The 24,556-nt window shown below is 26.7% G+C and overlaps 1 protein-coding gene across 2 annotated transcripts; it reads left to right on the top strand.

Moving 5' to 3' along the window:
- Positions 1-239: 239 nt before the first annotated feature.
- On the top strand, positions 240-23,472 carry LOC107440272 (methyltransferase-like protein 25B). 2 transcript variants are annotated; one of them, XM_021148468.4, is made up of 10 exons: positions 241-576; positions 2,356-2,421; positions 2,502-2,729; positions 6,045-6,147; positions 8,309-8,437; positions 9,891-10,034; positions 13,529-13,723; positions 17,968-18,066; positions 20,791-20,873; positions 23,255-23,472. In XM_021148468.4, the coding sequence occupies exons 1-10, from the start codon at positions 406-408 to the stop codon at positions 23,408-23,410; spliced, it is 1,374 nt and encodes a 457-aa protein (XP_021004127.2). In that variant the 5' UTR covers positions 241-405; the 3' UTR covers positions 23,411-23,472. The 2 variants fall into 2 exon arrangements, with proteins under 2 accessions (XP_042897571.2, XP_021004127.2); XM_043041637.3 differs by lacking the exon at positions 2,356-2,421 and having other exon boundaries at positions 240-576.
- Positions 23,473-24,556: the final 1,084 nt, after the last annotated feature.

Here is a 24,556-nt window from a genome sequence, read left to right as displayed (position 1 = left end):
CGGGCTACTGAAGCGGGGGTACCATCTCTTCTGCAGAGGATCAAAATTTTGATGGCATGTCTTCGGATCGTCCTCAGGGATGTTTCCCAGACCGTCGCCAATAGCCCATTGTGCAGCTCTAGTGTTAGAACCTGTTTCAGGAAAATATTTGTACACCAATCAGGTTCTCGTTCACATGCGAAAGAGAATATAGCAAATTTAGCAATGAAAAGCTAAAAGCGAAATCTGAATTTTACAGAAATAAGCAGCATTAGGCTCATTTGTGAAATGTAAATAAGAGTTCAATTACGTAAAGAGCAGATTTTACGTTAAAAGAATTTCTATTAATAATTTTTTTCTTTTCTTTTTACTATATAAAATTCATTAAAGTTTATTTCAAAGGTTTAAAAGTTTTCCAACTTTTATATGGATGCAATATTTGAATCGACGCTTTATACTGCCCTTAGAATTGATGGGAACAATATTTGTGATTATCTAGAGAGCGTAACAAATTTATTAGCTGAATTTTCATGGGTGTACAACTTTAGAAATATAGATATTTTTATCTATGATGTCTTAGAAAAAATTCCCGCTGATGTAAGATACCTTATTCTTGTGTTCTTCATGATTAGAAATTTCTTTCTTAAAACTCCCTCTTCAATGTTTTTAAAAACTACATATTTGTCCTCTCTTATACAAAAATGACATAATTATAATCACTTGATTTAAATCCAGTTTTAAATAACTTTTTTTTTTAAATCAGCTGATTTTTTAAATACGTTAATGAAAATCGCAAATATTTTCTTAACCTTATAATTTATGAATATATATTTGAAGTCTAATTTCATTGATAATGAAGGTCATATCTAAGAAATAATGAAAGTGGATGCATGCAAATTATTATCATCTGGTGTTCAATATAGAAATAAATAAATGAATAAAAAATAAAATAAAACTGTAAGTGGCAAGTAATTAATGTAAATAAATAATAATTAATGTAAATAAATAATAAAATTTATGATGTAGCACGGTTCATGAGGGTGTTCAGTTTGTATAAAAATTAACATGATTTTATTTATTCAGTGGTTGGTTTGTGTTGTAACTGAGTAATAATTTTAACCATTTTTGTTATAAACACTAAATATTTTAGCTATCAATATTAAGTAAGCTTAAAATAATATTAAACATCATTTATGTATTTTATCAGAGCTTCTGTTTGTAAATGTAAGAAAAAAAAACTGATTAATATATAAAATCTGATATAAATAATAAAAATTTGATATGTATATATATATTTTTTGTTCTTTTGAAAAATCATAATTTTTGTCTACCTACCCCTGTTATTACCTACCTAAACACTTCCTATAAATCTTTATAAAAAAAAATCCTTATAATTTACTTTACTGCTACTTTTATATGTGATGCAGTCTGTTTACGAGTTTTAGTTCTATATCATTTGTATTTACATTATTTACTTATTTATTTATTATAATTATTTTTTTGTAGCTTGAATGTTGTATAAGATAATTTTCAAAATTATAAATCATTTGAATTTCTTAGTGTTGAAATATTGTTATCATTAATTTATAGAAATATTGATTATTGTTAGTTATTATTAATTTATAAAAATAATAATTTTATTAATATATTTTTGATCAATGTTTTTAACTGAAATCATACTTTAATTGCAATAATGATGCTATAGCGTATAAAATTTCTCCAGCTAGGAATCAATCAATGAGAAAAAATATTCAAAATAATGAAGAGCTATGGTAAATTTTACTCTTAATTTATTCGGCTTGCCATTTGAAATTTCTCATTGATTTTAATTCAAAAAACATGTCTAAGCTGATGTCACTTGCTCATGAATGCACCCTCTTAACTAAGTATTAGGCCTTAACTAAATATAATTGTAAATATTTACCTCAGAATTGGTAACCAGGAAAAAGGTTCAACCAGTTCGATTGATAATAAGTACTTAAAAACTATCAGTCTCTATTCATGAATCAAAAGTATTTAAAAAAAATTTTTTGAACAATTTGAGGATTATGCATAATGTTTTAGTTAGAAAGGTAAGTTAACTTAGCTGACTCACAAAATAAACATTAAGGAAATAGGCATTATCTATCATGCATCAGTAAGTTGCTAAGAAGTATAAGAGAATATGTGTTATTTCTATTAACTAGAAGATGCAGAAATTGATGGGCTAATAAAAGGTAGCTGAATTAGTTTAGCCCCTATAGGTTTGATATCTTTATAGGATGTTATTTTGATATACTATGTTTTTACTCTATACTATTAGTCTATGATATGAAAACTATGTTTTTTTTAAATCTTATTTATTATGAAAACCTTACTAAATTTTTTGTCTTGAAGTGGGTTGAAGAGCTTGTGGCTATTTCTCAAGAAGAATTATGGCAATTGCCATTTGGATATACAAAAGTAAATGCATAATTTAGTTGATTTATAATAAACTATCATATTTTTAACAATTATCTAATTACTCTGCTTCTAATTTTCAGGAGAAGTGGCCTACATCTTTAAAAAACTTTGTGACTAAATGTAAGAAATTAGCTTCTTATCGTTTCGCTACTAAAAAGTTTCAGGATACAGTGCCAAAAGATAATTCAAATCTTTTGGAAAAGTTATCAGATAAAAAACAATATGAGGTGCAAATTATGTCTTATCTAATTAAGCAAGTCTGCCAAGTTTTGAAATGTAATACAGTGATAGATGTTGGATCAGGGCTGGTAACGATTCTTTTTAACTATATTTATTTTGATTTTTTGTGTTATTATCACATATTAATTTTGAACCTGTAAAATGCTGGGAAGTTTAAAAAGAAAATTAGCTGTTTAGTTTGTAATTTTGATATTTTTGAAATTTTTCGGTCATCATGTATGTATTTTGTTTTCTGGTCAGGGTTCGTGATTTTTTTGATTTTTTTAAAAAAAATCAAAAAAATCGTATTATTTTGATTTAAATCGGATTTTTTTGATTTAAATCAGATTTTTTTGATTTTTATTTAAATACACTATAAGAGCTTTAATTTATGATCAAAAAAACTTTATAAATGTTTAATCAAAATTAAATTAATATTAAAACTATATTATAACAATATTTTAGAAGCTCTAACTTACTAAAATAATTTTTCATTATAATGCATAGCGACCATTTTGATAGAAAGGCATGATTGAAATTAAAAGACAAGATAAAATAGATAATTTAAAAAATACTACTTTAACTAATGACACAAAGTTTCAATTAGCACAGTATAATTTTAATTTAAAATTGTGATCTCTTTTTTTTCTCATGATTTATAAAATGGCAAAATAAATGCAACAGATTGTGTTTATAAATGTTGTTATTCATCAAAAAATAAATATTCAATCTATATATTTTTATGTTAAAATATTCATTTTTAATCCTTTATCAAAATACATAAGTTAAGCTAAAAAACATTTTTAAAAAAATCTATGTACTCATTGGAATTTTTTTTCACAAAAGAAAATCTGATAATTTCAAAGATACCGTAAACATATTATGAGAAGAAAAATGAAAACTAGTTAATAACCCTACTGCTTCAAATAGACTTTGATAGGGAAGAATGACACTATATCAGAAAAAAAATATCTGAACTCAGCTTTTTTTTTTCTTTCTATTTTTGGCATATTAAGGTAATTTCTTTTTAATATAACCTCAAGCTTTAGAAATTTCCATCAATAAACTATGATGTAGATTTGAATTTCATGCTTTTTTAATCAAAAGGTAGAATTTTAATTAACATTTGCTTTCTGAAAAAAAAAAAGCATGTTTATTTACTTTCTACAGCTATGCAAGTCTATATTAAGACAGCATTAAATATTTACTTTAATCTGTACTTTCAATGTTAAGAATCAAAAGATTTTTAAACATGTAATTTTAAATGTGTTTAACACACTCCAAGAAAGAAAGTAATTCGTTAACTAAAATTAATTAATGCAGCAATTTATTTAAAATAAATTTTAAAACTGAGAAAAGAAAATAATAAAAGTATCAATAATTTAAAGCACTGTTTTTTAACTTTTAAAATCAATATAATATATATATAAAAATCAGTTGATTTAAATCAATGATTTTTTTAAAAAAATCATTTGATTTTAATCATGATTTAAATCGTGATTTAAATCAAGCTGATTTAAATCAACGAACCCTGTTTCTGGTACAGCTATTTTTTAAAATTTTACTCTAGGAACTGTATTTTAATAAAAGTATTTCATTAATATCACAAGCATAACTTGATGCAACATTTTTGATTAAATTAAAATATGCATAATAAAGTTAGTTTTGTTAGTACTTATTTATATATTGTTTAGAAAACAAAAAGAAAGTTATGTTGTCTTCATCTTAATGAATGCTTCTAGTAACAAGGTTGGGTTTTTACCTTTATTTAACATCATAATTAACTAATTATCTTTGCGCTGAAAGGCATTAATTACAATGATATAGATTTTTGTTATTTTCTGTTTTCACTATGTGCAAGTAATGAAAAAAAAAAAATACTGAAAGATCAAGCAAACAAATATATTTAGTAGTTTAATTTTTTTAACCTGTTCAATTTTAAACTTATATTTTTGAGTAAAAGTATTTTCTAAATTATGTTTTTTTTCCTCACAATTTTGATCCCCTGCAGAAGGGATGGCTTACCCGCTTGGTAAGCTTTACGACCTGTGTGGGAAGTTGCTGTTCAAAATGGTTACCTACCCGCTCATTGACTGCAGATAGTGATGCTACTGGGGTGTCTTATAATCCGTCCTCTGTGGGGCTTATATTTTTGAATGAAAGTAATGTAATAATTAATAAAGTCTTATTTTTGAAAGTTAAGGCACTTTATTGGATCCAAATTATTTTGCAGCATAGCTGGCAAATTCTGTAAAATTTGATTGTGTTTATTATTTAGGTAAGGTACAATTGAATTTTTTTTCAATAATTTATGACTGAATAAAATAAGTTGTTAAGAAAATGATTACAGTTTTTATACATTATTGTGATAAGTTGTGAAACAGTATGTTTAAAATTTGTTTCATTCTATTTACTCTGAAATTGTAAAATTTAAATACATAAGTAGCCTGTAAATAACTTTTAAATCATTAGAATATACAAACAATAATAAATTTTTTCTTCATGGAGTTAAATACTTATCAAACCTGTCCCCTCGCCCCTCCCTCAAAAGGTTTAACGATATTAAAACCTTTCAAATCAACCTTTAAAACCTTATAATATCGTTTTGATCAAAAAAAGTAGTCAAAATCTCTTCATAAAAGCAAGCCTTAAATTTTAACTCTCTATTAATTAATTTTACAAATTTACATAGCGAAACTCTCATTTTTTTTTAATATCAATATTTTCATAATGGAGTCATAACTTTGTATTAAAAGAATAGTCAAAATTTTAAGTTAAAAATGAAATTTTGTAAGTTTAAAGTTTTATCTAACATTTTAGATTTAATTCTTATAAATTTACTTTTCATATATTTTTGCATTACTTTGATATCAATGTTTCTTTTCAAAATTTCACTAAATTGTATTCATTTTTTAAAAAATTTAGCGGGGTTATACACATAATTTAGAGTTATGCTTGATTTTTATCTGAAAATCTGTCAAATTTCTGTCAAATTCTCAAATTTTAATGAAGTGTTACTGGATTTTAATCAACTTACTTTAGAGATTCGATTTTTCAAATTTGCCTCACAAAACTTAGAATTTTCAAACATAAATTTTTTTCTTTTTACAAGAATGTTTTTAGTTTTTACCATCCTCTTAAAAGTTGAAAACAACATTTTAAAAACTAATGCTAAAAGTTGCATTTCAAAACCTACATGTTTTGAACATACCTATTTTCTACAGTTTTATATACTTATTGCTTTCAAAATGTTACTACAATCTACTTTAAAATTCGGCTGTGAACCAAGTTATTTTTTGCCCTCATATACCATAAAACTCACTATAAAGATTGATTTTAAAATTAACACATTTCTTTCATCGTTATATATTTACACTTCAAATTTTCCCATGTTTTCTCTGCAGGGTTACTTAGATGAAGCTCTGCATGATAATTTCGGATTGTGTTGTATTGGATTAGATGCTGTCCCCAAATATACATTAGCAGCAAAAGAACGCTTAAAATCTGGTAAGCATCAGCTTTAAAATAATTTTAAATTGAATTAAGAAGAAAATAATTTAATTTTTATCATGCTTAAAACAAAACATGTCAGGTGCATTACTTTTATCACTATCTAAAATTCCTTCATGTGTTATGAAAGTAATGGCCAATAGGTTTGTTCGAGGTGTTATAAAAAATTAAATTATTTCTCTTTTTTAAACTACTTGAAAAACCCAGTTTTTGCATTTTTTGTTCTAGTTTAGTAAAATAATTAATTGCTTATTCTTACTGTGTTTCTTTAACTTTGAATCTTGATTATGAGTTGTCTACTATTTGTTGAAATGAACATAAATATTCTTGTATAAATATTTTCATTTTCTTTCTACTGTGTTGCAGTATAGTGATCGCCATTATAATGTTATTTTATGTAATTTTAATTAACTTTTTTTATATTTAATATTTTAACTGTTTCCCCCCCTTTTTTTTAAGCTGATTTTTTTCCCTGCACATTTTTTATGTTGTATATTTTTACTAAAAGCAACAAGTTATGTTTAACATTTTTGTTTAACATTGAATCAACTGTTTAATTGAAGATACAGATAAAATTAGAAAAATGAAATTTGTTTGGAATTTCATAATTTATAACTACAACACTGCTCTAACAAATCTAATGATTTTTCATACGATAATATCAGAAGTAATTAAAAAGCAGGAAATTCTTTAGGAGTTGATTTAAATTCAAACTCCTTTATCTTATTATCTTGTAATGGATAATCCACATTTATTGGGAAAAACCCTGTCTCATCTTTTTCCATTAGCAGTTTACTGCACCCTTTCACAAAAACTCAGCCAGAATCTGTCAACTTTGGAACACTTGTAAAGATGTGGTCTGCTTTTTTCAGTCTATCTCTGTGTGTTACACTTTGCTATTGCATGAATTAGCCTTTGTTTTTAATTCCTCTAACAAGCGAACTGGGAAGTTATCTGTTTTCCATTAAATATTTTATTGTTTTTGACAATATTTTTGTGAAAAGATGAAAAAAAATAAGGATGTTTAATTCACTTTGATTTATTTGAGTTTAGAAGTGCATGTTGTTAAAAAGAATATATTTTTTATAAACTGCATAAATTTGTGCAAAGAAAGCAACCTTTATTATATTAGTAATTATATAAATCTTATGTTTAAACTTACTTCTCAGGAGGTTTCTCTTTTTCAAATAAATGCACAGTTTCAATTAAATATGCATTATATAGAGTTTAACTACCTTAAAGTGTCCTAATAACCTTTCATTTTTTTTTTTTGGTTGCCTAAACAAAGCTTATATAGGACCTGTAAACAAAATCATATATTTATTTTTAAGCAATTTGTGATATTCTGTATAAGAAATAAATCAATAAAGACATTTTTAGTTTGCTTTCGAAATTGCATTATTCAAGCTTCTTTTTGCTCTTTATGTGCAATAATCTATGTCCTCTTTTTCAAAACATACATTACATTTCTCCCTATATTCATTAAAATTACTGTTACATAACCAGATAATAAATGTATTTTTATTTTAATGAAAAATATAATAAAATAGATCTTTTTCTTTCTTTTATTACTTTATCAAAGATTTGATTGTGCTTATATTAATGATTTTTATGTGAAAGGATTTATTTATTTTCTTTTTTTTATATCATAGGTTTTCATTTACCTAATGATTAAACAGAACACAAAATGATTAAAGGCCAGAAAAATAAAATCATTTATTTTTATTGGTGCCTTTTATAATTTACTAAAGAATAAATTGTCATTTTACGAATAAGAAGTTATGTTCCATCTGATCGAAGATAAGTTTTCTAAAAGAAAAACATAAAGTTATTTGATGGTTTCAAAATAAAGTAGTTTATTGTTGTTCTTTAAAATTTATAAACAAAATGTATGAATTAAAAGCGTTTTTTTTTTTTTTAAAAATTCTGTAGTACTGAAATTATTGATTTTCCTGTTGAACTTAAATCATTGATTTTCCTGTTGAACTTAAATCATTGGTTTTCTGTTGTTCTTAAATGATTGAAAGCCTTATGCCTTTTTCTTTTGTAGTCTTTAAACTGTTTGAAATTAAAATTAGAAAACTGCTAAAAAAGTAAACTAAAGTAGTGAGTTATGCATTATGAAGCTTATTAAAACCATTTTTTTTTAACTTTTTAGATACATGCAAGCATTCTGTTCTCCATAAAACTTTTGAAGTGAAAAATACCGACGAATGTTTACTTCATTTCAAAGCAGTTCTAAACGAAGCAAAGGAATTGCATTGCTGTTGCATCCCTGGCATATCTGGTTTGTTTATTATTAATCTATCTTATTTACTATCAAAATGAGTACATAGTTTCATGTAAAACTTAAATAATGTTGTCATCTTAATTACATGTTTTAATGAAAACAGATATAGAAACTAGTCTACAGAAGTCTCCAAAAATGAGAACTTTCTTGAATCAAGGATCAATTTTTAAAAACCTACATGTTGTGGAATATAAAGTAGCACAACAGCTTTTTGTTTTCACTGAATTATATGAAGGGAATGTATATTTTTAGTTTAATATTATTTAAATTAAATAACTTGGTCAAAAGTACAATACACAATTTTAATGCTTATTCTTATGCTAGCTAAAGTCACATTACATGCCTACTATTGTCAAATATGTATGAAAACAATTTTTTTTTCTTCCAAAAATGTTCATCTTTATAGGTGAAAAAACAAGTTACATTTTGCAAAATAACAATAAACCGAAAATGCTGAATACCCAGTACCAAAAATGATTTCTTTTCAGGACTTCTTTTAGTATGTATTATTGTGACTTATTATTGGTATTTTTTTATGAAAAGGTTTATTTGGCAAGAAAATTTCAAACTTTGTAGTGGTACTCTTGTAATTGATATGTACTTGACTTTAAAAGTTGAGTATCTTTTTTTCTCTTTGTAATTTATTGATATTTTCATTAGTTTCATAATGCCAAATGGAACTGGTAAACTGATGTACATTACTTGATGCAAGACTGATGTGTAAATTATAAATGTGTATCAACATATCCTAGATACAAAGTTATTGAATCTTAAAAGTGCAAGCTATTTCTCATGTAAATTTTTACTTATTTAAATTGCCTTGATGTGAAATTAATTTCTTCACATATTCAGTTTTTTATACAAGTGTTATTTTCTCTTTGAATTTGTAAAGAAAAGTTATTGAAAACTTTTCACTTAACAGAATTAAGATTTTCTTTTAAGGTTGTCATTTCTTTTAATTGGCATAATTTGCAAGTGACCAAATAGAGAAATAAACACTCAGACTTTAAAAGATATTAATATGTGTGCAACTGCACACATTAATATCTGTTAATGCATCTGTATCGTGTTATCCAAAATAATTTTATTCCTGTATTAATTTTTGAGGAGAGGTATTTAAAATCTAGAAGTGAATTTGAAAACGGAGATAAAGTTTGTAAATTACCCTCACATTATATTTTCCCTTAAAGGGATTGCATTATAATTAACAACTAAGTTATTTAAAGTGAATACTACAATTATTTTTTTGTTCTTACCGTTTAACAAGATGCTGGAAATTCATCTCTCAATTGACACTTCATTGTTGGCATAAAAGGGAACAAGTAGTAACAAATGATTATAAAAACTTGCCTTATGTTGGTCAAATAGCTTTAAAGTTGTAATATCACAAAAAAGTTTTTCATATCTAAAAAAGATATAAATTGAAATGAAATTTTTATATAATTTTCAGAAAGCCGAGCTGCATCTGCTGTAATTGTTGGTTTACATAGCTGTGGCAATCTCAGTCAAGATATGATGGAACTATTCTGTGAGTTAGAAGACATCAATGCATTTATTTGTATAGGGTGTTGTTATAACAAGATTAAATTGACCAGTAAGTATTTGATGGCTTTCATACTAATGTATGAGACTTTTTTAAATATTCTTTTATTATTGGATTTGATTTATATTCTAGGACAGGGGTGGCGAACCTTTATACAACAACGTGCCATTTTCTCTAAAAAATTGCTTAATGAGGTCATAGACTGAGGTCAAATAATTTTGACTTCGTGATTATTGGGAAAATAATAATACTAAATACTATCAACTCAAAACTCTTTATTTACATTGAAAAAAAATACATTTTGCAATGTCTCAGTTATACAAGTAATTCAACTTAAAGTAACATCAATGTGACTTCTGTTGTTGCAGATTAGATGACTAATAATTAGGTTCTAAGATGTTAGTTTAGGCAGGACTGTTGATTTTTTTTGCTAGTTATTTCTTGTTAGCTTGTTTTTTATGGTTATTAATTGTTTTTTAGCATTAATTTTTAATTTTTTTATTAATAATTGTTTAATATTTTGTTTGTTTTTTGTGAATTTTAATTTAATTGTTACATATGCTTCATAGCGTAATAACATTTGTGTAATAACAATTCATAGTGTAACAACAATTGTGATCGGTGGAGTGCCCAAAATATTGTGTCGCAAATGGCACGCGTGCCATTGGTTCGCCATCCCTGTTCTAGGATATGATTTATAGGGTTTACGAAAGAAATGAAAAATGTGAAATATCTCATATCTGAGACTACTCCAACCAGGGACCGTTCAAGACAAATTCAGACCCAAGGCCCACCAAATTTTCCAGGCCCCTTACAAATTACTTTGAAATTAAATTAATGAAAAGTAGTCCTAACAATAAAAAAGAATCCATTGAACTGCATAATTCAAGCGAAGAAAGAAAGAAGTTTTGAAGAAATTCTAAGAAATTTTGAAAGGAGACTATTGAAGATTATTTTTCTAAGATATATGCATCTATAAATTAAAGCAAAATGTAAAACAACAAAGCAATGTTACGTCAAAATTTATATAGTTTGGTGACCACAAACAATTGGAATCAGTGATTTTTGCTAAAAGTCATTGATTAGCTGAATTATTTTTTTATTGTAAGCTGTAATTATTTTTTATTTAGTACTTAAACCAACACAAAGCTAGCCCACCTTTCATAAGACTTTACTAATTTTTGAGGCCACTCAGAAATTGTGGGCCTTAGGCCCATGTCTGTTGGGCCTAGGCGATAATCAGTCCCTGACTCCAACCCATATTCGTTGTAATCCCAAGAAGTCTCTTAAGGTGGGAGGTCAAATTTGGTTAAATTAATCAGTTTTATTTTTTTAATTTCAAACTCGTTTTTTGTTTTTTAAAATAGTTTTTCAATTTGGCGTGTATTTTTCGAGATATCTACACTTTAATCCAATTTTCAATTTGCTATTATAGAGCAATCTGTATTCCAAAATGCAAGACCTGTGAGTCAATGGTAATTTTTGGGGAGAATAAAGGTACTTTTTTAAGAATACTTAATACTTTGATTTAGAATGTACGTAAAAGTAAAGTGTTGGTGCATATATAATATTGCTATTGTAATTTTTTTTGATAGACCAATAAGTCCTAAATTTATATTTCTTAGTTAGTATGCAATCAAAAGATATGTTTTGGCAAATAAAAGTATCATCCTGGCTTGCATTTTATAAAGTAATATGCTCACCAGGATATTAAAAAATTTTAAGATATGTTGAGCTCTGATTAACAGGGCTTATGAAAGGTATGACAATGGTCAAATACCTTGAGACTACTCCACTTTACCTTACCACTCAAACTTAACCTCTCTATCTGGGAGTCTCAAGAGGTTGAGTTTGCCATCAGGTATATATTTTTTTAAATATCAAGTTAGTTATTATTTTTATTATTATTTTCAATCTGATATGTATTTTTTGAGATATCTACATTTTAAGCAATATGAACTCCATTTTTATTTTATGGTTGCATAATAATCTGTAGCAATGCAGCAGCCTGTATTTTGAGTTGGAGTACTTTTTTCTAGAAAATCAAGATCTGTAAAAAATAAATTAAGGGTTCATATGTAGGATTTTGAAGTTAACTTCCATCTTAGAAAGCAGGTGAGGTTGAGGATTCACTCGATACCATTGGATGCATCCTATGAAACTATTTCTCACATGCATACTTCATACAGAGCGTCTCCATTTCCTTGCAAATTGTTTGCATTGGTATAACAAATTGGTTTATTAAACCTTTAATGAATAAAAATATTAAAAAAAGAATTTTTTTAATTAAATATTCTTTTTTGACGCATAGCAAAGAATAATTTTTATCCCAATCTTCTTATTCAATAAGTTTAAATTATCCACTTTCTTTAGATATGATTCAAAAATGAAACAAAATAACTTAAATAATTAGTGTTAACATGCGTTTAAAATGAGTAATTTTCAGAATGGTTATTGATAAATTAGTTATATCATATTAAGAAGGAGATATACAAAAATACAGAAATATGCAATGCAAATTAATTCATATTACCTTTTCATGGAGTAACATGAGAAAAACTGTTCTCCCCTCAGAAAAAAGCCTTGAACAATACGAGACTAATTGTTCGTTTTTTTTTTTAAAGAATTTTTCACTTTTTCGTATTCTACATTATTGAATTATTACATATACATTGTTAAAAGTCACAAGGAACAAAAACTTGGTGTGAAATGAAGATGACGTTTAAGCATTCAGAAATATTTTCTAGTAAAAAGGAAAATACCTAATGCAAAATAAAATATTTACAACATAACCTATTGCCTCTCATATAACTTTTTACTGAGAGGTATTTTTCTCAATTGTGTAAATTCTTTGTTGTACGCATGGGTGCTAGTCTTCCGTCCCCAGGACGGATTTCCGTCTTTCGAAAATGTCTGCGGACGGAAACAAGACTGACTGGAAGGCGGAAATCGGATTTTTTTTTTCTTTCTGTCCTTAAAAATATTTTTTAGGTCTGCATTATTGGTGTACTTTCTTATATCCTGTTGTTATTTTATCAAAAGACAGATGAATAAATATTTTTTGTACAGTATTTAAACTTGATGTATTATGGTAAAGCTTTCTTAGATAGTTTGCATATGTCGAGGGGGTATTTTGTATGTTAGGTATTTCAGTCAAGAAATTTTCAGTCTTGGCCTTTTTTCCAACTTGCACCCATAGTTGTACATTTACAATTTTTTTTTTTGTGTGACTTGACTTTTAATTTTACAGTATCTAATTCAGAAGACTAATACACGAAATATTGTATATTTAGGAAACTTTATTGTGTAATCTTTTTTTATCCCTCAAATTTGTGGTAATATAATTATATCAGTGTATATGGAATAAGTCATAAGTGTTTTGGTTCCTAGTGACTCCTTGTCCCTAGTCTTATGATTTAGCCTTTCTTTTGTTATAGAAAATTTATTCGCATGCCATAATAGTGTTTTGTTTAGTCATTGAACCATTTTGTTAAAGCTTGTTTCATGAATTTTCTTCTTTGCATTTAAAGTTTCTTATTTTTTAGATTTTCCAATGAGTACTGTTGTTAAACATTCCGTAAGTTCAACACAAAAAGTCTATCCTGAATGGTATCCCTCTATATCAGGTTTAAGGCTTGCGGCTCATGGCACTAGGTCACATTTATGCTCATTTCCTGTTAGTGAGGAAAGAGAAAAGAACTTGTTCTACCGAGCTCTTCTTCAATGTTATATTAAAAAAGGTATATTATTTCTAAATTTATTCAAATATTTTTACCTTTTTTTAGTACTAATTAAAATTTGTATTTGAAAATTAATTTAATTTGGTTTAATAATATTTATTTTTGAAAAAAAAAAAACAAGGTTTGTTTGAAAAGTAAAAATGCATTGTGTGTACATGGGTAGTATTTTATTCTTCGTTTTTGTGCTATGAAGCCATTTTGGGCAAATCAGTGACATAAAGGACAACATAACAAAAATGAAGATTTAATAGCATCTCTTGATTAACAAATTTTTAACTTTTTCATTAACTATTTTGACGCCCGGTGGCTGAGTGGTAGCGCATCACGCTTCCGTGCCACAGGTCCTGGGTTCGATCCTTTGGCTGGGCAAGGTTGACTCAGCCTTTCATCCCTTCAGTTGGTCGATAAATGAGTACCAAGCATGCTTGAGAACTAAACGCTAGGGATTCTGTGTTCGGCTGACCACCTAACCGGAACATCTGCTCCTGCACCCCAGAGCCCAAGGTCAAGAACACTGATAAAGGCTCAATACGTCCTGACCCTCTATGGGCTGTTGCGCCACTGAGTTTAGTTTTTAGTTTCATTAACTATTTTAGATTTAAAATGAAATATTTAGTTTTTAAGTATTTTGTAATAGCAATAAAAAAAAGTTTATTAAAATTGTAATACAGTGCATATTTATAACATCAGTCACATAAAAATTTATCTTCAGTCACAAGAGCTTTTTCTTTGCCACTTTCCATATGTCATTTTGTGTGTATTTTTAATGTTTCTTGTTTAATGTATTTTTAATGTTTCCTGTTTAATGTATTTTTAATGTTTCCTGTTTAATGTATTTTTAATGTTTCCTGTTTAGCACTTTTTCTGAATAAATTTAAAAAAGTTATCCCATTATTGCTTATAGGAGAGGGAGAATTTTAAAATAAAAATATGATGTTTTATCTATGTGTTCTTGCTCTGTACCTTCAGTCGCATGTTATATTTTAATTCTATATAAAACATTAGTAGTTTTCATCCCTTTTTCTTATATGCATAATATTAGACTATTGAAAAACTTCCCAGATAATTATAAAAAAAAAATGAAACATGTATCAATGAAGAAGAAGTTAGAAAACCTTTTAAAATGTAATGTCAGTCTCCAAGGAATCGCCCTTTTAAATTTTTGATAGGGTGCCAACCGATCTGTGTAGGGGTCAGAACTGCCCTTGCATTAGAAAGATTCTGGGTTTAAATCTTGGACAAGGCACGGATGTTCTTTCATTCTCTGTAATATCTGTCCTTAATGTGGGAGCGACGTTGGCCCACCTAATATGGTGCCCCTGAAAGAGTGGCCCACAAATATGCCCTTCAGATGCCTGCATTGAGTGGCATTGAAAAAAAATATTTTTGATGGGCTATGCTTTCAATAAGTTTATTCAGAGGTCAAAGAAAGCTTTCTAAAGCAATGTGAGATTATTAAATATGTCATTTTATTACACTTTGGCAAATTGTATGTAACTTGGAATCCACCCTACCATGCTTCCTCAGACAGCATTCTCATTTGTTTTTAATTAATGAAAATAGTAATACATTCAAGAGTTAAAATCTTAAAATAAATATTGGTATTTTTCTTTTATATAAAAATGTACTAAATAATGCTCATAATCCTATTCGTTTTCTTTAAAAAATATTGAATTTTGTTCAAGAAATTATAGGAACGATTATATATAAAGAATTGAATATTAAACAGGAAACATTTAATATTATCTGAAGAATTGAAATTAGATGAAGAGTACTTATCATAATTATGAATAATATTATGCTGATGTTTGTTATTTTACAACTAATGCATGGCTGGTCTCAGTAATTAAAATTTAGCAAAGTATGTTAAATAAATGCCCTTTTGTTAATGGATAAATAAATAAAAATGAATTCTTTGATACTGATGATTGGTATTTATTACTTAATCTTGCTCTTAAAGCTTAATATTGCTCTTAACGTTTTATAAAAGTTTTTTATAAACTTCACAGTTGAATTTGCAAAAAGTATCATATTTCGAATAAGTAAAGGCATTTTTACTTCATGTTTCTTTAATTTTTTTTAGAACTCAAATATCCAATATAAAAGTTGAGTTTCAAAATTAATATTGCAAGTTTTATTAAATGTGTTTCTCTTATTTATTGCTTTAAGAAAGCATGTTCTGTATTGGTTCTTTGAATGAAAGATAAAGATTACAATTCTACATGCATTTATGTTTGGAATTTTTTCCAACTATTGTAGAAAAGTAACAAAAACTGGATTATTCCTTCACCTCGTATGACTGAACTACCTCTTATGACTGATTCCCCTCTTATGACTGATATATTTGAATTTCATTTATTGAATTATTGCCAAATAAAATACTACTTAAATTCTATAATTTATCTAATACAGTAGAATCCCGACTATCCGAGTTAATGTGGACCATGACTAACTCGGATAACTGAAAAACTCGGTAAAAACGAGGAGTATAAAAAAAGAAAGAAAAAGAGTTGGTATAAATGTAATATATTTAAGAAATATAAAATTTATACGAGTATACCACATACAATTCCTATTATTATTAAAAAGCTTACTCGAATAAACTTAAAAAGCATACTTTGCGAGAATTAAAGAGTTCTTACTTAAAAAAAGTCCTTAATTGTTTTTTGTTTTACAAACTTTGGTGCTTTTCTGCAGCAATGTTTCGCCATTTTTTAGGGATAACAGGAAGGCTGGTGTTGCCTCTTTTTGTTGTTCTATGTATTCAGTAGTATTTTCGACAGCTTTAAGTTCATCTGTGTGAGAGATTTTTATATGTTGAATTTCATCGTCACTGTCTTCATCATCTTTGCTAGGTTCATTTTCATTATTGACGATATTAACGATCATTTCATGGGATCAAGTTGTTAGACTTTGTCTTCCCGAGTGTTTGGAAGATAAAATTCAGATTTATTTTTCGGCAGTATTTTTAAAAGTAAAAAATAAGCTAGAACAGAAAAACCCTTAAAATATTTGGTAGCTCGGTTAAAGCGGAAACTCGGATAACCGGGGCTCGGATTATCGGGACTCTACTGTATTTGTTTTAAAGGCAAATGAGGTGTTGTTGCAACCGAAATTAAAAAAAAAAAAATCAAATTTGTATAGTGTTAGTTTGGTTTATATATATACATATATAATTGTTCATATAAATGCTATCGATGTTTTACCATGCTCCACCACAAAACTTTTAGAATTGAAAATTTTGAAAACAGTGTCCTTGTTTCTACAAAACAATTTTTTAATGTCTCATTGAATGCCTCATTGAACATACAACTTTCATCTATTGTCTATATTTGCTTATTAACATAGAAATCATTTTTTTTTTTTTTTTTTTTTTTTTTAAATTGTTGTTGAAAAAAAATTTTACCTTGTACCTCTGTACTTTTTACCATGTACCCAGAGTTACTATTAAGAGTGTAAGGAATAATTTGAACTTAGATTAATTAAGTCACCTTTTTAAATATTAAGAGAAAAAATATTGTTTTGTTTACTAAAATTGGCTATTATCTATATTATCTATAGTTCATAGAAGTTATGCCCAAATTTAAAATTATTCTCTAAATGCCTTTATTTTATTAAAAATTGGGTTTAGAGAAAAAAATTTCATTTAAAGTTTCTAGTGTTAAATTGTTCCTAAGGAACATTTTTTCTTTAAGTCAATCTTGAATGAAAAAAAAGCTCTTGAATTAATGTTTTGAGAATTTCTATTTTATTTTTGTTTCATTTGTTGAGACCTTGTGTAAAATTAGAAATATTATATTATTATTATTTTTCATTTTTTTAAAAATTGGTAATCAAAATAAATTTTCACTGAAATTTCTATTTGGAATGCAAAGAATATTTTCCTAAAAAAAAAATGCACTCAAACTAAAACAGCTTTAAAATAAATGTTTAGGAAAAAATATTCTTGTTCTGAAATAATTAATAGTACTCAGAGTTTCTAGACTAGTATTCAGAGTTTCAGACTAATATCATTTCATCATTCATTATTATTCTTATACTGAGTTTCTAAGAATTCAGTTCTTCAATTATTCTAAACACACTTTTTTTATATGTAACACCATAACAATAAAACTTTGTAAAAAGTAACTCAGGTAGACTTTGCTGTTAAAAAAATATTTAAAGGTATAATTTTATAACACAAAGTCATTATTTTATTTGAGGCTACATTTTTACTTAGGCTACATTTTTGTTCTAATTTTCAGAACAAATAGTTTGGAAAAAACCAAAACGGCATGTAAGGACAACAGACCTTGAAGACTTTGATACTTACTGTTCTAAAATGTTTGAAGATCACATCTTAAGTAAGTGAAGCTCTAATTTCTGCAATAATGTGTTTCTGTGTGTTTTGGTGTTTTCTTTTTAAAATAATTAAGATAAAGATTTTTTCAATCAGTTAGATTACTGAATGTTTAAATTCCGTGGAATTTTTATTTTATTGAGGACCTTCCTGTCCTCAATAAAATCCTGTTCCTTTGGCAATAGCATTTGGCATGATCCTGATCATGCCAATTGCTATTGCCAAAGTACCATTGCTCTGTGGTTGCCCACAGAGAGCTATGATTCACACTTAGATTTGCTCCTTTCTATATTCTGCAATTTTTATTATTGTTTTTTAGTTTCTCATATGCATCTGCCCTCTTGTCATCAAACCTTTATATTATTTTGAAGCAGTGTCCAATTCATATTTCTGTTTGGTAATTAGTTCTACACAATAATGAAATACATAATTTATATGCAATAAATATATAGTAATTTATATACAATTAATATATAATTTATACATAATTTATATATACATTATTTTCATTCTTCAAATCCAGAGTAAGTATTTTTTTCAAACCAACTACTAAGCCAAGTGTTTAAGGGTGATGTGAAAGAACAAAGTTCAACCTTACTGTTGCTGGTGTGATGTAAGACAATTTCTATTAATTAACTTAATTTTTAATATTTTTTCTCAAAATTTGGATATAATTAGAATTTATGGTACTTAATGTAACTAAAGCAAAAAAAAATCTGAAATTTTTTTTAATTAGATTAAGTTTTAACTGTCACTATTTTGTTATTCACTATTTTGTAATTCACTATTTTGTTAATGAAATGCTTCAGTATTCTTACTTTTTTCAAAAGTGATTTCTAGAAAATGTATCATTATTCATGACATTTTAATGAATGCCTTTTTCACAGTTCTGATTTTTATTTAATTACCATAAAAATTAGTTTAGCTAGATGGTAAAATTTTTTAAAATTTGAATTTTACTAAGAAATTTGTAAAATAGTGATCAATAAGTAAATTGTTAAGTTCCAAATTAAAATAAAAAAGTTGTAACATATTATGTTCGAATCAGACATTTAAATAATAGTGGATACAATTGTGGAATGCTTTATTTATATTTCTATATTAATTTGATGTTTTATTATATTAGACTGTTTAAAATTTTTAAGATTGAGAAGTAATATATATTTAAACATATTATTTCATAACTATTTTATCTTTCCTCACATCAAGCTAAAAAAAATGTGTGTATGTATAATGTTGTAGTAGAACATTTGAATAATTTTTTTTTTACGTGATCAAAGTGATTTTGACAGTTAAGTTTCTTTTATATTTTAAGTATTCACTCCATTTTTAAAATTGATTTCAGATTAAAGGTCATTTAGCTGTTTAAAACTGTTATGTTATTGATACAATTATGGTGCAGCTTGTGTTGAAATAATTAGTAAGACATAGCCAAATGTGTCTCTTACACTAGAAATAAATTAACTTACTCAGACTTATAAAGTGAATAAAAATCACATATAAAAAGTTTCACACATATAAATATAAATATAATATAAAGCAGGTTTCCAACAACCCTGATTTTCGTACTATCCAGACTTTCTATAGTTTTTTTTTGGCATACTTCGTATTTATTTATTGAAGATTAGTTGAATAGGTGGTAAATGAAAAGGTGACTCAGTAGAAGATAGGTGCTATAAATCCTCAAAGCTATGTGGTACACATATAAATATAACATAAAGCAGGCTACTGACTACCCAGATTTTTATACTATGCGGACTTGTAGGAAATGCGGAATATTGGTTTTTCCAAAACTTGTGTGATGCGAATATTATTTTAAATATTTTTTTACCGTTTCTATAGTTTTTTTTGGGCATACTTTGTGTTTATTTATTGAAGATTAGTTGAATGGGTGGTAAATGAAGAGGTGACTCAGTAGAAGAAGATAGGTGCTATAAATCCTCCAAGCTATGTGGTACGCATATAAATATAACATAAAGCAGGCTACCGACTACCCAGATTTTTATACTATCCGGACTTGTAGGACATGCAGAATATTGGTTTTTCCAAAACTTGTGTCATGCGAATATTATTTTAAATATTTTTTTACCGTTTCTATAGTTTTTTTTGACATATTTTGTGTTTATTTATTGAAGATTAGCTCAATGGGTGGTAAATGAAAAGGTTATAGTGACTCAGGAGAAGATAGTTGCTATAAATCCTCTGAGATATGTGGTAGTGTTAAAAACTGTAGCTTAGGAGTTAGAAGTAGGTGAAAGTATTATTGATGACTGGAAAAAACTTTTCACATTTGTGTGTGTATTATATTAAATTTATTGTGTGTTATTTTTCACATTTGTGTGTGTATTATACAAAATGTGTATTATATTAATAAACAGTAAGTATTTTTGCATTAATAATTTATCTTAAAATGTGCATTTTGTGCTTTTAATTATATGAGAGAGAGGGTAAGAAGTGGAACTTTTTCTTATGAGGCAGTTTAGTTGTTGGGCCTATCCTTCTGCCACATGAAACTGGAGGATCAAGAGCCTACCATATTTTTGTAATTAAATAGCTTCTGGTGGAATAATTTCTTCTTAACAATAGCTCTTTTTTTTCCCACTTATGCAATTTCAGTTATGTATTTTAGTACATTTCAGTTTTGAATGTATACAACTGTTTTTAAATATTTCGAATTTTTTTTTACCAACTTTTTTTTCAGGGTTAATTTACTTCAAATATTTTTTAGGTGGTGATGAAAAAATACTTAGGGAACTGAACAAATTATATCAGGAGAAATCGCAAATTTTTCATAGAATAAGGATATTATTGGTAAATATTATTATAAATTCATCCTTGCTAAATTTTTTTATGTTTTAATGTGTACTTTTTATATTCCATTTGCTAGTTTAACCTTGTTAAAAGTTGTAAATTGCTTTTTTCTTGTTTTAAGCTCTTTATTAGATTTTATTTTGAGCATGCTCTTGTTTATTAAACTATTAATAATACTTTGAATACTTATTTTAGCTAATATTACTTAGGACTTCAGGAATTTAAGACATATAGTGCTAAGAAAAGATATTTTAGTGCAGCCAAATTTATTTAATGAGAGAATTGGAGGAAAAACAATTTACGCATTGAATTGCAGTGTTCACTAACCCCAGCTGGTTGAATTAGTAAGAATAAAAACCAACTAGAAAATGTTTAAAAAGCTTTTTATCATTCATTGTCTACCTGATTGGAATATTGTTTAAATTCTTTTGTAATTAAGGCCTCAACAGTTGTTCATAATATGCAACACCAGTGATGATTGTTTACTAATTCTAGACATTTATGTTAACATTTATCGATTCTAGAAAAGTTTAGCAATTTTCGGCTAACTTCGTGTCTTTGGATATGTCTTAATTTTTCTTCCTCATCACTGACATATTATGTGATATATAAACATTTGGTCAAAATCATGCACAGTACCATTTTTACTATCCGAATTGCTTTTAATTTTGTAAAAGGAATTTTCTTTCTTCTAAAATTTAATCTGGTTGAGGCATCTAATTATATTAGTTCTTCTTTTTAATTTATATATAATTTTGTTTGTCGGAGGTAAAGGACACCATGTCCATTAGTTTTTAAAATTGAATTGATGCCATGCAGACTTTTCATTCTATCTTGTGCTATAGGACTTTATGCACAAGATAAGTTCAGCCATGATAAATGGCAAAGTTAGGCAGTTTGAAAAAATGCCATGTCCAACTTCCTCTAGAGGAAGATATACCAAAATTCCTCAATTAATTTTAGAGTTTCAATATTACAATGAATGTAGCATTATGTTATCATTGTTTGATATGTTTTTAAAATTTGCTATATAAATTTTTTGTTTTAGATTTCATAATTTTTTTAGATTTCTGGTTTAGGCATAAATTTCACTTCCTTTTCTTTCAATAAACACTTAATGGTTTTTTCTAAGTTTTTCAAATCCAGAAGTATTATAAAAGTTTAAATAATTTTTGAAACTTCTATATTGCAATAATTGCTGCCTTAATTGTTGTTCTTCAATTTGCTTTTAAAATTGGGAAAAGAGAATTATATTTTGCCTGACTGAGTTATATATTTGTATTATCATGCTTATTCTGAAGAACTATTAATGCATTTTGAATTAATTTTGAACTAACATAATGAACCGATTAATGCATTTTATAAAACTGGGAAAAGAGAATTATATTTTGCCTGACTGAGCTATATATTTATATTATCATGCTTATTCTGAAGAACTATTAATGCATTTTGAACTATTAAAGAAATTTTTACATTATAAAATACTTAGCTAAAATATTCATCAAGGCTTCTGTAATACAAGAAATAGATGTTATTTTTTAATCATATTTTGCAACTTTTTCTATTGATATTTTATGTGTCCCAGTTATATCTTTTCTTCTTTAAGTTGCCGGGAGAATTAATATATCTATTTAAGAATATATAGTAATATAACTATTTAAGAATATATTATTTTCCCAGCACTGGTAATGAATTTAATGAATTTGGGTTTAATTATTTTATTTCTTTTCAGTTGTCTTTCTTGTAAATATTAATAAAAATATGTTATTCATTTAAATAAATAAAAGTTTAACAATTGTTTAATTTTTTTGGTTGGATATAAACATTAAAAATATCTAAATTTAATTATGTTAGTTATTTTTCTTCTTCATATGATACTGTTACTAACTCTCAGATGCTGCAATCTATGCTGAATCATGACTTTCCTAACAGTTTAGTTCCAAAACAGTGTGTCTTGTGCTTTAGTTTTCAAATTCCTTATTTTTATGCTCTTGAGGTATTCCTCAATCTTATCCACACCCATCTTCCCCCGTCTTTCCAGTTTTTGTTGATCTTTCAATTGACCTTTAAAATTCTTTTTTGTGTATCAGCCATTATTCATACTCTCCTTACCATTGGATTCATTCTGATTTATTTAGTTAAGTATATCCTTTCCTTCAGTGTTTGAATTTCGTGCTTTAAATATACTTTACAAATGTTATATAGTTAAAACTAATAGCTATATTATATTTCTGAATTGTATTTAAACTGTGGAGGTAGAGAACATTCAAAAAGCATTCTGTGTCCGCATCTGTTGAAGTATTCAAATATACTTTTATAATTAATAGTAAAATTATTGCAAAATCTTCTGATTTAAATGTGCTTATTCTTCTAATTTGTAGGTACTTCAAATGATGCTGCAACCATTGTGGGAAGCCTTTGTTATTCTAGATAGAGTTATGTATTTTAAAGAAAGAAATATCTTTGTTGAAGTATTAGAAATGTGGGACGATTCTGTTTCTCCTAGGAATTTGGCTCTTTGTGCTTACAAAAGATAATATTTATTGTTATTTTTGTTGTATATATGTAAGATTTTATTAATAAATTATATTATACTTTACTTGAGATTCATTATTCTTTTTTGCATAGTATAAGATTCGGTAATTGTTATGTTATTCGATACAGTATTACTACAATAAACTAGTTAACATTAGTAAAGAACAAAATTTTTTTAATTTATTTAATAACTGGAATTAACAATTATTTTAAGACTACAATTGACTACCTCCATAGTCTTTAACTTTGAAAACAATTTAGAAGACTAAGAATAAGCTTACCTTTGTGGAGTTATTTTTAAGTGAAGAATGCAAAGCAATGTATGATGATTATATATTTTTTAATTACACTTTATCATTCATTTATTTTATTTCTATCAGAATTAAAATCTAAATCAAACCAGTTGCAAAATCTATCGGAGGTAGATTAATGTAGTGTGCATTACTTCTGTGCGGCTGAGATTGCCGATCTTTCAGTTTAACCCGTATATAAGAAATCACCTTTTAAATATACTAAAATCTAGGCTAATAGAATAATAAATTTTAAGAAATAAATAGTAAAAACCAGTAAGGTAATATCTAAGTTTTATTATGAAATGTAGCTGATCAAAATGTTCAATGTTGAAAAATTTGTGCCTTGTACGCTGTTAAACTGAATGATTCTTTGTGAAACATGTCTAAAAGCATGAATAAATATGTTGCTTATTATTACTTTCAAATCGTGCAAATTTTTACATTGTGAACTAAATCTGAAGCTGAGTGAGTAATAAATTACTGAACTGCTTACCAAGTTGCAATCAATTACTGAAGGATTTAACTAGCATAAATAAACTTTTATCTTGATTAACTCAAAACTAAAGATTATAGACTTGATCCAAATCTTTGAATCAATCTGATCCAAATTTATAGACTTGATTTAAATCTTTGAACTGTGGGAAGATCAGGAGTGACTAAGTAACCAAGAATGTAAGGCTTTTTTAAAAAAAAGAAATATTTGGATAAGAGTTATTAACCGTTGTTTTGCCACCTTTAGAAAGAAGTAGAATACGTATATTTAAAAGAAATTTGAATATTCTCTCTTTCGTGCTATTAAATTTTTGCCATGAATTGAGATTTAAGGCAAAATTTGATACTATGTTTGTTGTAATA

The sequence above is a fragment of the Parasteatoda tepidariorum genome, chromosome 5, assembly GCF_982258835.1.
Source record: "Parasteatoda tepidariorum strain Cologne lab strain chromosome 5, Ptep-v5.0, whole genome shotgun sequence".
In the NCBI taxonomy this organism is placed as follows: domain Eukaryota; kingdom Metazoa; phylum Arthropoda; class Arachnida; order Araneae; family Theridiidae; genus Parasteatoda; species Parasteatoda tepidariorum.
The sequence above is the reverse complement of the archived record's forward strand: the minus strand, read 5'-3'. Positions and strand labels throughout refer to the sequence as shown.

Bases quoted from the DNA above. Each gene is read 5' to 3' on its own strand.
- LOC107440272 (XM_021148468.4), top strand. From the start codon at position 406: ATGGATGCAATATTTGAATCGACGCTTTATACTGCCCTTAGAATTGAT. The intron at 2,422-2,501 runs GTAAATGCATAA...TCTAATTTTCAG, and splicing joins TGCCATTTGGATATACAAAA to GAGAAGTGGCCTACATCTTT. The intron at 10,035-13,528 runs GTAAGTATTTGA...CTTATTTTTTAG, and splicing joins TAACAAGATTAAATTGACCA to ATTTTCCAATGAGTACTGTT.